General features: G+C 51.4%; 1 protein-coding gene across 1 annotated transcript; it reads right to left on the reverse strand.

Moving 5' to 3' along the window:
• Positions 1–4,139: 4,139 nt before the first annotated feature.
• Positions 4,140–5,035, reverse strand: LOC147970665 (uncharacterized). Its single transcript, XM_087523554.1, has 4 exons — positions 4,725–5,035; positions 4,531–4,636; positions 4,235–4,456; positions 4,140–4,168 (listed from the first exon to the last, which is right to left on the reverse strand). The coding sequence occupies exons 1-4, from the start codon at positions 4,749–4,751 to the stop codon at positions 4,140–4,142; spliced, it is 384 nt and encodes a 127-aa protein (XP_087379680.1). The 5' UTR covers positions 4,752–5,035.
• Positions 5,036–14,916: the final 9,881 nt, after the last annotated feature.

Consider the following 14,916-nt stretch of genomic DNA (forward strand, 5'->3'; position numbering starts at 1 on the left):
TCAATTTGTGTCTAGAGTTGTGTTGCGATATCTTCCCGTGAGTCCTTGGTCTTGTTCGTACACATTTGCGTCTATGATTAGTGTACGGTCAAATCGGAGGCGTCACAATACCATCAAATCAAAATGAAGGAGTCCGATCAAGCCGCAGCGGCATTAATTACCCCATACGGGCCTTTCTGCTTCCACACTATGCCCTTTCGGCTTAAAAACACCGGCGCCACCTACCAACGCATGATACAAACATGCCCGGAGAAGCAAATCGGCAAGACAATTGAAGCATACCTAGATGACGTCGTCATCAAGACTAGGCACGTCGAGTCATTAATAGACAGTCTTCGAACATATGACATCAAGCTCAATCCGGAAAAGTGTGTTTTCGGCGTTCGCGCTGGAAAACTGCTGGGCTTCATCGTTTCTAATAGAGGAATTGAGGCAAATCCAGCCAAAATCCAAGCTTTGTCACAATTGGATACACCAAGACCTTAAACAGGTCCAAAAGCTAGTCGGATGCATAGCAACATTAAGCCGCTTTATCTCTAGACTAGAAGAAATGGTATTGCCACTTTATCGCCTTCAATGATGCACCGACCACTTCGAGTGGACGAATACAGCAACGACCGGACTAGAAGAAATAAAGGCTCTTTTAGCGAGCAACCCAATCCTAGCCGCGCCAAACGTCGGCGAACCAATGTTATTATACATATCTGCAACTCATCAGGTGGTGAGCGTGGTGCTCGTCGTTGAGCGAGAGGAGGACGGACAGAAATTCCCACTTCAGAAACCGGTATACTACGTATCCACCATCCTCACACCATGCAAATCCCGGTACCCTCATTAACGAAAGATAGCATATGCGGTCTTCATGGCATCCCGGAAGCTACGACACTACTTCCAAGAGTTCTCGATAACGGTGGCTTCCGAAGTACCACTCAATGACATAATAAACAACTGCAACGCTACGGGCCGGATTGCTAAGTGGGCCATTGAGCTCTTGCTATTCGATATAACATACAAACCACGCCGGGCCATTAAATCCTAAGGATTGGCCGACTTCATCGCCGAATGGACAGAGGCCAAACTCCCTAAAGAGTATGGCACATATTCCAACTGGGTCATGTACTTCGATGGTTCTAAAATGCTGGCCGGTTTAGGAGCAGGCATCGTTTTCACATCCCCCACTGGACACACAGTCCAGTATGTACTCCAAATATTATACACAGACTCCAACAATGTAGCCAAATATGAGGCCTTATTGCACGGTCTTCGGATGGCCACCTCCATGGGCATACAACGCCTGGAGGTATGCGGGGATTCAAATCTTGCAATATCCTAAATAAATGGAGACTTTGACGCCGAGGATCCGAAGATGGCGGCCTATCGTAACGCCGTACTCAAAATATCAACTCGGTTTGAGGGACTCGAGTTTCATCATGTGGCTCGAGAAAGCAATCAAGCGGCAGATGTCCTTTCTCGCATGGGCGCCAAGCATGACCCCATCCCTCCTAACATCTTTTTGGAAAGGCTCTTCAAGCCATCCGTGGTGTGGCAGGATGAGAGTGGCAACACTAGTCCGGATCCGATTATACCCCCAGATTCCGAACACAATAACGATATCATCGGGGGCTCAGCCACAGAAATTACACCATGAGCCCATCTAACAATGGTAGTAATTGCCCCATGGACCGAACCCTTCTTGGCCTACCTTAATAGGCGAGAGCTCCCTGAGCACCAGAATGAGGCTCGCTGCATTGTTCGGTGCTCGAGAGCCTACAAGGTCCATGACGGAGAGCTCTACAAGAAAAGTGCTACCAGAGTCTTTCAAAGATGTACCTCCGAAGAAGAAGGACGACAGCTCCTGGCTGAAATCCATGCTGGTCTCAGCGGTCACCACGCCGCAGCTCGAGCCCTTGTAAGTAAGGCCTTCCGTATAGGTTTCTTTTGGCCGACGACCCGAGCAGATGCACAGGACCTGGTCCAATTATGTCGGATGCCAGCTCTTCGCCAATCAAAGCCATATGCCGCCTACCGCTCTACAAACAATCCCCATTACTTGGCCTTTTGCGGTCTGGGGGCTTGATATGGTAGGACCCCTCAAAGGAGGCAGCCATAAGAAAAAAATACCTGCTAGTCATGGTAGATAAATTCACCAAGTGGATAGAGGCCAAACCAGCGAAAACGACCAAAGCTGGACCGGTGATAGACTTTATATCCAGTGTCGTGCACCGTTATGGTGTCCCACATAGCATCATCACCGATAACGGCTCCAATTTCACAGCTTATGAAGTGTAATCCCTGTGTGCTAAATTGGGCATTAAACTCGATTACGCCTCTATCATCGACAAACAAACGGTCAAGTCGAACGAGCTAATGGTCTTATTATGAGCGACATTAAGCCTAGACTAGTGCGGTCATTGAAAGAATCAAACAAGCACTCAGTTGAGGAGCTCGACTCCGTACTCTAGGGGCTGCGGACCATGCCCAATTGCACTACCGGATACACACCATTCTTCATGGTGTACGGCGTAGAGGCCGTTTTGCCCTGTGACATCATTCATGACTCTCCTCTAGTGCGCATGTATGAAGAGAGAGAAGCCGAGTTGGATCGGCAGGATAGTCTAGATGCCTTGGAGGAGGAGCGCGACGTTGCAAAAGCCCGTTCTGCATTTTATCAACAACAGGCTCGCAGATATCAAAGCAGAGAGGTGTGGGCCAAGACTTATAATGTTGGTGAACTCGTTCTACGCTTGCCAGAAAAAAGAAAAAGGACAAACTCGAGCCCAAGTGGGAGGGTCCCTTCATCATCGATGAAGTTCTCACTAGAGGAGTGTACCGCCTGCGTGATGCATCGGACAATCGCCTAGAGCTGAAGCCGTGGAATGCGGCCAGACTCCGAAGATTTTATGCCTAGAGTCGGACTCTTTGTTCGTTTTTCTTCTCCCTTTGTGTCCATTTTTCCCTCTCTCTAACCTTTTTTGTCTAGCTTTAAGCTCTTGTTTGACTAAACCGCAAACCTACGACGTACACATCCTTAAATGTACATGCTCATAATACCTGGGGGCTTCTCTTACAAGAAGCTTAGTATTATTATTATTATTATTATTTTACGAGCATCAAGCTCCCCACACATGTGTCTTTTTTCTCATATGTACCTTTTCTTCGCCGTTATATGCACCGTTATGACTTAAGTTTTTGCCAAGCTAGGTTGCCTGGCTCCTGTGCTTATGCCCTATGTCCCCGTTTGTTCGGATAGGGGATAAAGGGAGCACCTTTGTGATTGTTATAGCCGGGTCATCCGGACTTGTACCTCAGACTGGGTGAAGCCGAAAGCTAGCGTTCTTAAGGGAATATTCGGTCGGCGGACTAAAGACGTTATACCCTATTTACATCATGAACCCCCAGATGATACGTATACTGTGATTTTTTGATCACAATTTGGACATGCATACTAACGCATGTTCACCCAGGGAAAGGAACCCTTAATGGAACTGTTCTCCCTAGAAGATGTTTCTTACAATCAACAAGTAATATAACATAGCTAGCCGGACACAACTTGTCTGTTCAAGAAACTATGACCCCTACGCCTGGTTTCCACGCATACCCCGGTCTATATTACCATTACGGTATTCGGAAACACTCCGAGCCTTCGGGTCCAGAGGTCAAAGCAAAAAGGTCTGCCCTGACAATCGTTTTACAATCCGGTTAGGGACAAATTTGTCAATAGAAGTGCATAGTCACTTGGACTCAAAAACTTCTTCCTCTATGCCATATAACATGTTATCTAGCTTACAATCCTGTTGGGATTACTTGGCGGCTATCTTTACTTGGTCATATACCAGACTAACTGGAATTTCTTTTCCATCTGACCCCCGAGGTCTGACCTGGGCCATATGATTCGGATCAAGCTTGGTGTACCGTGTTTTTACGATGGCCCAGGTCTCTTGCGCACCTTCTCGGCATGCCGATATCTTCCATAATCGGAAGTTCCTCCGAGCTCCCTGGAATGTCTTCACAAGCTCCTCCATACCTCCTGGAGGAGAGGCGGATGGCCACAAAGCTTTGGCAATTCTCCGCATTGCTTGCTAAGATCGCTCGTGCAGTTGGGACAGCTCTTACAGGAGGTCGCCTTGAGAGCTGGACATTTACTCTTCGGGACGGCCAGTCAGCATACCTGCAGACATCAATTTGTTAGATCATTTCTTTGTTGAATTACATAAAGGTAAGGTCAAAATCATACTGAATATGCCACCTCGTAGCCTCCTATTCTCCTTAATGGCGTCAGCTAGCTGGGCTCGCACATATTTTAGTTCTTCGCCAAGCAGGGTATTGGAATCCTGCAGCTTGTTCTTTTCATCCCTGACCCATGTCAGCACACGTTCGCCTACTCCCAGTTGCCTTTTGGCCTCTTGTTCGCCCACCTGTGCAACTTTTAGTTCCCCTTCCAGTTGATCTGCTGATCCTGTCATCGGAAATGCAACAGTATTAACATTACTGGTATATGATTACATTTTTCAGGATGGAAGGGAATATTACCAGGCGTCGCCTTCTTGAATTTCTCCAGTTCGGCAGTAACTGCAGCCAGCCAGGTCTGAAACTTTTCCAGCTCTTGAGACAGCAGGCTATTCTTCTCCGTGAGCGCCTGATTATACAATGATCCTTAAATCAGTTGTGTCAACTGCTTCAAGTCTCGGGAGCTACTGGTATATGATTACCAAATATGTACTTACCCGCATATCTTTCAAATGCTGGTCCATGGCTCTGGCAAGCCCATCCCGAGCAGCTCGGATGTATGCATCGGCCGAGCTGAAGGCATTGAATGCCTCTTTGAAAAGATGGGGTCGCGGAGAGCAGCCTTCTGGCGCCGATGATTCATGGCACTCTCCACTTCGGCATTTGTGACGGACACGTCATCCGAATCGTCTGTGGAAGGACAATCCGGCATCACTCCCGTGTTAGCCTCCATCCTTAAAGCAAGGTCTAGAACCTGACTGGTGGAGGTGCGACCGGCAGGATCCCCAGACATAGTCCAGCGAACGGTCTTCCTGATAAGACACAGCAGGCAGTGTCACAGTTCGATGTGACTTCTTGAGGGCACATTTAAAAAGCCATACCTCTTTGATGAAGGCTCGGCCCTGTTGTCATTTGCCTTCCTCTTCGAAGACTTGCCCGGCGTGGGCGCCATTCTCTTATGAGACGCCTCTGTTGCAGCATGGCGCGTCGAGTGCCTCCCCTTTGGAGCACGAGACAGTGCGGTGGGTGAGGCATAACGAGGAAGCTCTTTTGGAGGAATTATCTCCTGATTACTTACGTGTGAGGCAGGAAGGAGGCCGGGATAGTTGGCCATGATGGCCACTTCTGTGCCATCATAGCTCGCCTGGTAGAATACTCCCTCCTCAAGCTCTACAAATATGTCTGGGTCCTCCTCGAATCTGGGGTCAAGGTCCCGGTTATGGCCCTCCGGCTGTGGGGCGGGGCTATGGATCCCCGCGTGGTAACCTTCCGCCATTCCTGTTACAAGTGGACGGGTTAGTGTCAATTGAAAGTGGCTCAAGGAAAGGATTGAGTAATGTGGTGGGAGTAAAACTCACCTAGCTAGGAGGATTGTACATGGAAAATCCCTCTTGGCGCGTAAGACGGGTGAACTCCTCTTTTTCCCCTTTATACAGGTCGACCAATATTGCGGCCAAGGCGGTGAGGGAATCCGGACCCTTTCGTCCATACTGGGAGGCGTCATTTCCCCCATTATAGTGCCACATGGGGAGCCCCCTGAATTGGTGCGACTGAATGCCTCGAGCTAAGGAAGTGGCCATCACCTCGATTATTGATAATCTGGACTGGGTGAGTGCCCTTATCTTGCCCATTAATTGGTGTACTTCCACACTATCCTCCTCCTCTAGGCTTTGGGGGCACCAGCTGTGGCGTTTCTTCAATGGAGCACTGGAAAATTCGGGAAGACCCATTTGGACTGGGTCGGGGAGAGCGACGTCCTCAATATAGAACCATTCTGAAGGCCACTCCTCGCACGCCTTCTTTGGCGTGCTAGACAGGTATCCGGTCCCGGCTATGCGCCATACTTCGGCGCCGCCCACCTCGAATATAAATCCCTTTTGGATACGAGGGACGAGGCAGAATAGTTTCCTCCATAACTCAAAATGGGCCTCACAGCCCAGGAACAGCTCGCAAAGAGCGACAAAACCCGCGATATGCAGGATGGAGGCAGGAGTGAAGTTGTGCAGCTGGAGGCCATAGTACTCCAGGAGACCTCGGAGGAAAGGGTGGATTGGAAATCCGACACCTCTCAATAAGTAGGAAACAAAGCACACTCGTTCCCCCTGGTTGGATTGGGGAAATTTTCCGCCTGGGCCTCACTATCGAAGGAGGTGAATCCTGCCCGAACAGGGACTAGATCCGCGGGGAGAAGAAATCCCTGCGTTTGAAGCTTAATCAGCTGATCGTGGGATAGAGAACATCTCTCCCAATTGCCTTTTTCGGAGCCGTGGGGGCGGGAGGAAGAACTGGGAACTCTAGCCATGTTGGGATGGTTTCTCCTAGCGAGCTCTAAGGATTTTCCGCTTGATGTGGAATGGGATCTGAGATCCAATCTCTTTAAATAGATTCCTTTCTTACATGGTCGGGGTGTTATGTGCAAAAAATACCCTGACCTCTTGTATCCGCTCGACAGGTGGAAGCAGAAGCAATAAAGGCGCGGAAGCCAAAGGGTGTGACATTAAAACACAAACCGAGTACAACTTTTCAGGTCAGGTACTTTGAAGTAATCGGAGAAGGAACCTGCCATGCAATACTGAAGACAATCAACATGCCAGGTACATCGTCATTGAAGCCTGATTCGGGGGCTACTGAGGGTGTCCTGGATTAAGGGGTTCTCTGGCGTCCGGACTATGTAACATGGGCCGGACTAATGTGCTATGAAGATACAAGACAGAAGACTTCCTCCCATGTCCGTATGGGACTCTCCTTTGCGTGGATGGCAAGCTTGGCATTCGGATATGTAGATTCCTTCCTTTGTAAAACCGACTCTGTACAACCCTAGGACCCTCGGGTGTCCATATAAACCAGAGGGTTTAGTCCGTATAGGAAATCACAAACATACAGGCTAGACATCTAGGGTTTAGCCATTACGATCTCGTGGTAGATCAACTCTTGTAATCCTTATATTCATCAAGATCAATCAAGCAGGAAGTAGGGTATTACCTCCATCAAGAGGGCCCGGACCTGGGTAAACATCGTGTCCCCCGTCTCCTATTACCATCGACCCTAGACGCACAGTTCGGGACCCCCTACCCGAGATCTGCCGGTTTTGACATCGACAGGGGGTCCCCAGACTTGCCTGCGTGCGGCCCATGGCGTGGCTCCTCCAACGGCCCGGTACGGCCCATCTTTAGCAGCAAACACTCAGGACCCTCGTGAGGGGCCAAGCCTCACGAGGCGAATGACACAAGACCTCCTTAGGGGCAGCCTCGCTAGGCTAGCTCGCGAGGAGTGGCGAGATCAAGGCGAGGGGAACCTCGTGAGGTTCCCGTGACGTGAGCCATGAAGACCAAGGCCAGGCGGGTGCCAGCGGGCGCAGAGCACCAGTTGCCTCTTTGGTGCTAAAGGAGCAGGCACAGACGAGGAGTCACGAGGCATTAGTCAAAGGTTTCCATATCGGTGCAACAAGACCAAGACCAGCAGGACAGCAGGACAAAGGTCATCGTGAAGCCCACGATGGCGTCATCACCAGAGCCTTTGGCAAGCGAAGACTACCTTTTGTCAGGATAGCTTGTACTAGTTGTCCCCCTTCAAATTGGCCGTTGTGGGACCCTTCCCGCCTAATATTTGGGAAGAGGACCAAGGCCTCTATAAATAGGACTAGCCATCACCATAGGAAGGGGATCAGATCCATTCCACCCTTATACGCACCAGCTCACCAAGCTCAAAAACACCTCCCCTCAGGAGGCTGTTCTTCCCTTATACTTGTTCATCCTCAGCCTACAAGGCAATCCACCACACCACACTAGAATAGGGTATTACACCACATCGGTGGACCGAACCAGTATAAACTCTTGTGTCCCTTGTTCTTCGAGTTCGGCGAGCTAGGTTTTCAGATCAGTGCGAGAACGTGAGGGGGAAGGAAAGATCTTCGTGCGCACCCCAGTGTTCGAACCTTGAGGGTTTTGCCGGAACCCGAAATTCAACAGAAACTATTTTATGCTTGTTGTTGGATATGTTGGCTATGTATATGTGTTGGATGAAACCAGTTGCTATGTATATGTGTTGGATGATCTTATCCATGTGGCAGAGATATGATTTGGTATGTATATGTGTTGGTATGCTTGTCGAAAGTATTTTCATATGTGTGTGTCTGTCTATATATCTCTCCTAATAATAAAGCACGGATTAAGTCTCCGAGTTCACCATCGCGCCTTTTTGCAAAATAGTCCCTGTGATTTTTAGAAATTAAACCCGCCATCCCTATTTTAGTGAATCTGGAAAAAACGTTTTGTTTTTCTCTATTCGCGGCGAGGACCTACAGCTGTTGAACAGCGCGGGGTCACGGGAGTGGACACAAGGCGGCGCGACGGCGACCCTGGCGGCTGCAAGAGGAGGCGCATGGCGCAGTCCGACAGACGGAGGCAACAAGGGGAGTAGGTCTTGGGCAGGAAACAGAGCAGCCGCAACAGCGACGATGGGGCGGACGAACGGCCGCTCCTCTCGCCAAGCAGCAAGAGGAGGAGGCGCATGGCAGTCCGACGAACAGAGGCGGCAAGGGGCGCCAGCCTTGGGCACAGGAGAAAGAGCAGCTGCAAACAGCGAGGCGGCGGCACCATGGGTGTGCGGCTCGTCCGAGCTCGAGCTCGGACTCGGGGGGGGGGGGGGGGGGGGGGGGGGGGGGGCTTGGGGAGAAGCGGGGCCGAGTGCGCAGTACGAGTCTGACGACGCACAAGGCGGGGGTGCGGGTGATGGGGATCGGGCGCGGGGTCGGGACCGAGGCCATGCCTGCTCTCCTGTGTGACGGCGCGGTGGGGAACGAGGAAGGAGAGACTGAGAGAGGATGTAATTGGGTAAGAGGCTAGGGCTAGATAGGAAATTAGGTGGGCCTGGGAGGATAGATGGGCCGGCACGGTCTGCTGGGTTGTGCTGCTCCATTTACAGAAAATAAGAACAAAGGTGCTGGTGCTGGACCGCACGGAGCGAGCTCGTCTGCAGAGGAGCCTGACATGGCTGCCTTGGGATTCTCATAATTTTTATCAACCCATAATTGTTTTTCTGATTTTAATTAATGTAAAGAAAATCCGCAAGACCAGCGCGTGTGTTAGCGTACACAATATTTGTTCTCCATACTATGCGGACGTTGCTAGATTTGCCACATTTTTATTGTCTAATGTAGGTATCTTAAAATAAGCATTGTATGTACAACATTTTTATTATCAGTGTGGTAATCTAAAAATAAAGTTATTCACCCAATTGGTTGACTAGGATTCACATCGCAAGTTTAAAACTAGCATGCGAACCAACCTGTGATTGAATGGTTAGGTGGACAGTATTCCCAGCCTACCAGGGTTCAATTCCTATACTTGATATTGGTGCTTGCATGATTCCTGAATTTATTTCACGCTTTTCGCGATGTTCATTCAGTGAGGGGAGACCGACTATGAGGAGCCTCAGGTGACTTCAAAAAATCTTAAAATGTTATGCCGGCTCAATTTTTCAGAGTGTTCATATGGATAGGATGTGCGTGCGTGGTAAGTGTATGTTCGTCTATGTGAACGAATTCGATTTTACTGTGTTATGTTAAAAAAAATTAGCTAGCGCCCCAAAGAATTCTATCATTAGTTGATATATTATATTTGTCATTATACAACTATTCCTCTATCCGTTCAACCTAATTGATGATAATTGGTGTTTTCTTCTTAATGAAGCACGCCAACTTTTCTCTACCGTTGCAATGCACGGGCCTGTTTGCTAGTATATATATATATATATATGAAATTATGTCAAATTGAATGAATAAAAGAAAAGACAGAAAAAACAGGGGCAATATAGACTCTTTGCCATTTGCTGACGGACGACAAAGAGCTTTGACATTAGCTAGCAGACGACAAACATGCCACGTGTCAGCTACCTGTGCAACCTGGGCCAGTAGGCCGGCTATTTGGATGCTTTGCCATCTACCAGCGGATGACAAAGAACATTGAATGTTTGCCGTCAGCCAGCTGACGGCAAAGCTACCAAATAGGCCAGCCCCTAGGTGTTGCCATGTGGCACCCTATGTCGTCCACTGGCGGACGACAAAGATTCAGTGCTATTTGTCGTTCGTTGGCAGATGACAAATATGAAAACATCTTTGCCGTCCACCGGCGGATGGCAAAGCACGCCGTTAACCCTTTAACGGACCTAAGCTGACACGTGTGCCGTCCAGGCTCTTTGCCGTCGGCTAGCGGACGGCAATGACCTTTGCATCTTTGCCGTCAGCGAGTAGACGACAAAGAAGCCTTTGCCGTAGCCTGTTCAGCCGGACGTGTTGCCGTCTGCTGGATGACGACAAAGTTCTTTGCCGTCCGCCATGCGTGCCTTTGTCGTCAGCCCTGGCTGACGGAAAAGTTCCTGATTCCTATAGTGCCTGAACCAGTCTTCAATGACGATGTATACGGCTCGTTGATTGTCTTCGGCATTGCAAGGCGGGTTCCTTCTCCGCGTACAAAGCAGTCTCTTGAACAAAAGATCTGTATCCGGCTCGGCATTATAGCTACAACCCTAAACCACAAGGGCATAATGTTATGTCTGGCCTTTTTATTATTTCTAACCGTTTTTGGCCTCCCACTTCGTGTTTCAAGGCGTGGCCTTCACCGACATGTCTTATCAAAGCGGAGATCGTGCCCCCTTATTATGAGATTTTCGACAATACTTGTTTGGGTAATCCAACTGTGTCGTTCGCACGATCCCTTGGGAATATGCGAGTTTTAAGGCTAGTGGGGGCGCTTGATATTCACTGCCTATACAAACGGGCAAAATTCCATTCTTTACCCCATGCCTTCTTCCTTCCTCACCCTTCCCGTCCTCGAGCTCCAGCGCCCAAGCTCTCAGCCCTTTCCACCGCCCGCCCCCTCCAACCATGGCGGGATCCGGCTCGCAGGGCAAGTGGATGGCTTCCTACATCACGGAGAGGAACATCAAGGAACTCCATGAAGCGGGCTACTTGGCCACGAACATCGCACACCAGCTCCTTGCCAAAAAAAGATCATCCCCACTCCGGAGCCCAATGAGAGGGTGGTGTTCATCCCCCACTTCCTCCATGGACTAGAGTTTCCTCTCCACCCCTTCGTCCACGGCCTCATGTTCTCCTACGGGCTAGATTTCCACGATCTAGCCCCAAATTCCTTTCTCCACATTTCGGCATTCATCGACATGTGCGAGGCGCTCCTCCGCACCCCCCCACATTGGCCTATGGCTTAAGGTCTTCAATCTGAAGCCGAAGGTGGTCGGCAGGCAGCACACAGATTGCGGAGGCGCCATGGTGAGCAAGCTTCCCAACGTCACCTGGCCAAAAGGGGCCTTCATGGAGACTGTCAAGATATGGTAGCAAGAGTGGTTCTACATCACCGAACCCCGTGGTGCCAACTGGGAGGCTGCTCCCGGGTTTAGATCCGGACCCCCAATGCGGCTCGCATCTGTCAGGACCCCGATCCTAAGTCACACCGACCTAGCATGTAACACATTATATTACTTTGCGGCCTCACGTACGGTATTCCCACGGGTGCCACCTTACCTGGCCCGAGACTGTTTGTGCCTTTTGTCTCACGTATATCATAGTGTCGCTAGCATCCATATGACAGAGAGCTCGGGCCGATATGACTAGTCGTGAATCCAAAGTGGCACTAACTTACAGGGACATGCATACATGACCCAGCAAAGAACGTGTCGATCATCAACGTATGAACCCAAGTCGTAGCAAGCTACAAGGACTTAAAGGAACAACGCGTGACATTTCCCTGAAGGGACAGGCACAGGAACGAAGAAGGACACATGCCGACCAGCCTAAGTGTTCCGGAGCAGTACCAAGCTACCATGGCTCAGTGGAAGCACTAGGAGACATTTCCCGATAAGAGAGGCTACCAAGAATAAACAACTAGATTGTCAGATCCCACACATACCAAGCATTTCAAATCATACACACAATATGCTCGATATGTGCAAATACAACATGGCATCACAACAAGACTCTACAATTCAAAGTATTTATTCATTAGGCTCCGAGGGGCCAGATATTACAAACATGGGTCTGATGACCCATCATTCAAGTCATACAAGCAATAAGCACATGCGGGAGCTTAACTTGTCTGAGTACAGACAACTACAAATGAAAAAGGCTGAGAAGCCTGTCTATGTACAAGACCCTGTTGAGGGCACAAGATCATAGCTAAGGTAACAAGCTAAACGTAGAAGTCCACGCGTGTCGACATTCTGGGAATGGGGGTCCCCAGACTTGCCTACCTGCGGCCCATTGCGTGGCTGGGCTGCCAGGTCTGTACGACCCATCTTCATCAACAAGGCATAAGACCCTCGCGAGGGGCCAAGCCTCGTGAGGCGGATGACGCAAGACCTCCTCAGGAGCGGCCTCGCTAGGCAGGCTCGCGAGAGGCGGAGAGATCAAGGAAAGGCAAACCTCGCGAGCTCCTCGTGACGTGAGCCATGACGATCGAGACCAGGCGGGTGCTGGCGCGCGCAGTGTCCTTGCTTCCTCTTTGGTGCCAAGGGGGAAAGCGCAGGCGAGGAGTACCGAGGAATCAAGCAAAGGTTTCCATATTGGTGCAATGAGACCAAGACCAGAAGGACGGCAAGACGGAGGTCACCATGGAGCCCAGGACGACGTCACCACTAGAGCCTTTGGCAGGCGAGGACCGCTTTTGTCAGGATAAGCCGTAATAGCTGTCCCCTTTCAAATTGGCCGTTGTTGGCTCCCTTCCCGCTCAATATTTGGGGAGAGGACCAGGACCTATATAAGTAGAACTAGCCACCACAGTAGGGGGATCGAAGGAATCGGATAGAGATCAGATCAAGAGGCATCCCACTCACACAAGTTCACCAAGCACAAGAACACCTCAACTTCAGGAGGCTGTTCTTCCCCTTGTACTGTTCATCATCAGCCCAATAGACAATCCACCAGAACCACACTAGAGTAGGGTATTACACCACAACAGTGGCCCGAACCAGTATAGATCTTGTGTCTTTCTATGTTATGAGTTCGTCCGCAAGATCTTAGCGAGCTAGGGCATGGATCGATAGGGAGAAAACCTTCACGCGTACCCCAGTGTTTGAACCTTGTGGATTTGCCGGAACCCGTGATCCAACATTTGGCGTGCCAGGTAGGGGTGTGCCGAAGCTTCCTTCCGTCGTCCCGTGCCCCGTTGCTTCGTCGTCTCCATGGCAGACGCGTGGCGTGATCATGCTGAGCGTCGGGCTGCCCTCGCTGCCCACACCGCTCAGACGGCTCCCGTCGGCGGGCCACCTCGTCGTTCCCCGTCGCCTGCCGCCAACGCCGCCACCGGCCCGGTTGGGAACGAGCAGCAAGCATCTTCGCTGCACCCCTCGGTGCTGCGGGACGACCGCACCGCCACCCCATCGCTGACCCCGGCCGGTTCTTCTTTCCATGCACGTCGCCCTCCCATGGACGCATGGGCCGCGCTCCTCATGGCGCACGAGCTCGCTACCGCCCGGTCGATGACCTCTACGAGGACTGGCTCAACCGCATCGCCGAGCTTGTCCGCGCCGCAGGGGGCTCCCCTGCACCGTCCCTCTCTCCGCCTCACCCTCCGCCAGCTACCGGCGACGTAGCTCACGGAGCGCCTCCACCACCTCAGCCCCAAGACGGCGCCCTGGCGCCAAGATGCGCGGCTCCGAGGCGCGACCCGCCACATCCCGCGCCCGCGCATGAAGAAAGAAGATGTCAAGAAGTCCCTCGGCAGCAAGAAAATGCTCCGCCGCTCCCGGACCATCGCGCCGAGACCGGTTGCTGCGGAAAGACCGCACGCCACCTGTAGCGGCAGGGTGCGGACCCCATCAAGACCAAGCTCCACCCCAAGGCGGGTCCCGGTGACCATGGTTGGTTGCCGCGCCTTCATCCCCGAGCTGCGTAGCGTTGCCTGGCCGGGAAAGTTCAATCCAGATCTGCCTCCTCGCTACAATAGCACCCCCGACCCCGAGGAGTTCTTGCAGCTCCATGAGCTGAGCATCGAGTCAGGTAACGGCGATGAGAAAGTCATGGCGAACTGGTTTCCCATGGCTGTCAAGGAGGGCGCCCGCTCCTGGCTCCTGAACCTGCCTCCAGGCTCAATTTCCTCCTGGGACGAAATGCGCACCCACTTCATCGCCAACTTCTAGGGTACTCGCAACCGCCCCCCGGTCATGGGCGACCTGCGCCGCATCAAGCAACAACCAAGGGAGACCCTGCAAAAGTACATTCGGCGCTTCAACAGCGCACGGATCAAGATCCCCAAGGTGACTGACGAGGCCATCATCTCAGCATTCTCCGACGGTGTCCGCGACGTCAAGATGAAGGAGGAGCTTGCCATCCATGAAGAGTTGTGCACGACCCTGGAGCTGTTCAACATCGCGACCAAGTGTGCTAGAGCTGACGAGGGGCGCCTCTCCCTCCTTGATCTCCCTGCTGCGGACCCAAAGGAGAAGAAAGCCAAGGCCAAGAATGTGAAGCGCAAAGGAGCATCCTTGCTCGCAACGGAACCAGACACCAAGCATGGCAAAGACCAACCAGAGTCATCCCAGGGCAGCCGTCGGTTCTGCACCTTCCACAACTTGAACACCCACAACACTAGCGACTGTTAAGAGCTCAGAGCCATTCGCGAAGGACACTTCGGTCGGCACCCCGAGCGTGGCGACCGGGGCTACGGCTGAGGAGGAGGA

The sequence above is a fragment of the Triticum urartu genome, chromosome 5A, assembly GCF_056163025.1.
Source record: "Triticum urartu cultivar PI428250 chromosome 5A, HENAU_Tu73, whole genome shotgun sequence".
NCBI classification, from domain to species: Eukaryota; Viridiplantae; Streptophyta; class Magnoliopsida; order Poales; family Poaceae; genus Triticum; species Triticum urartu.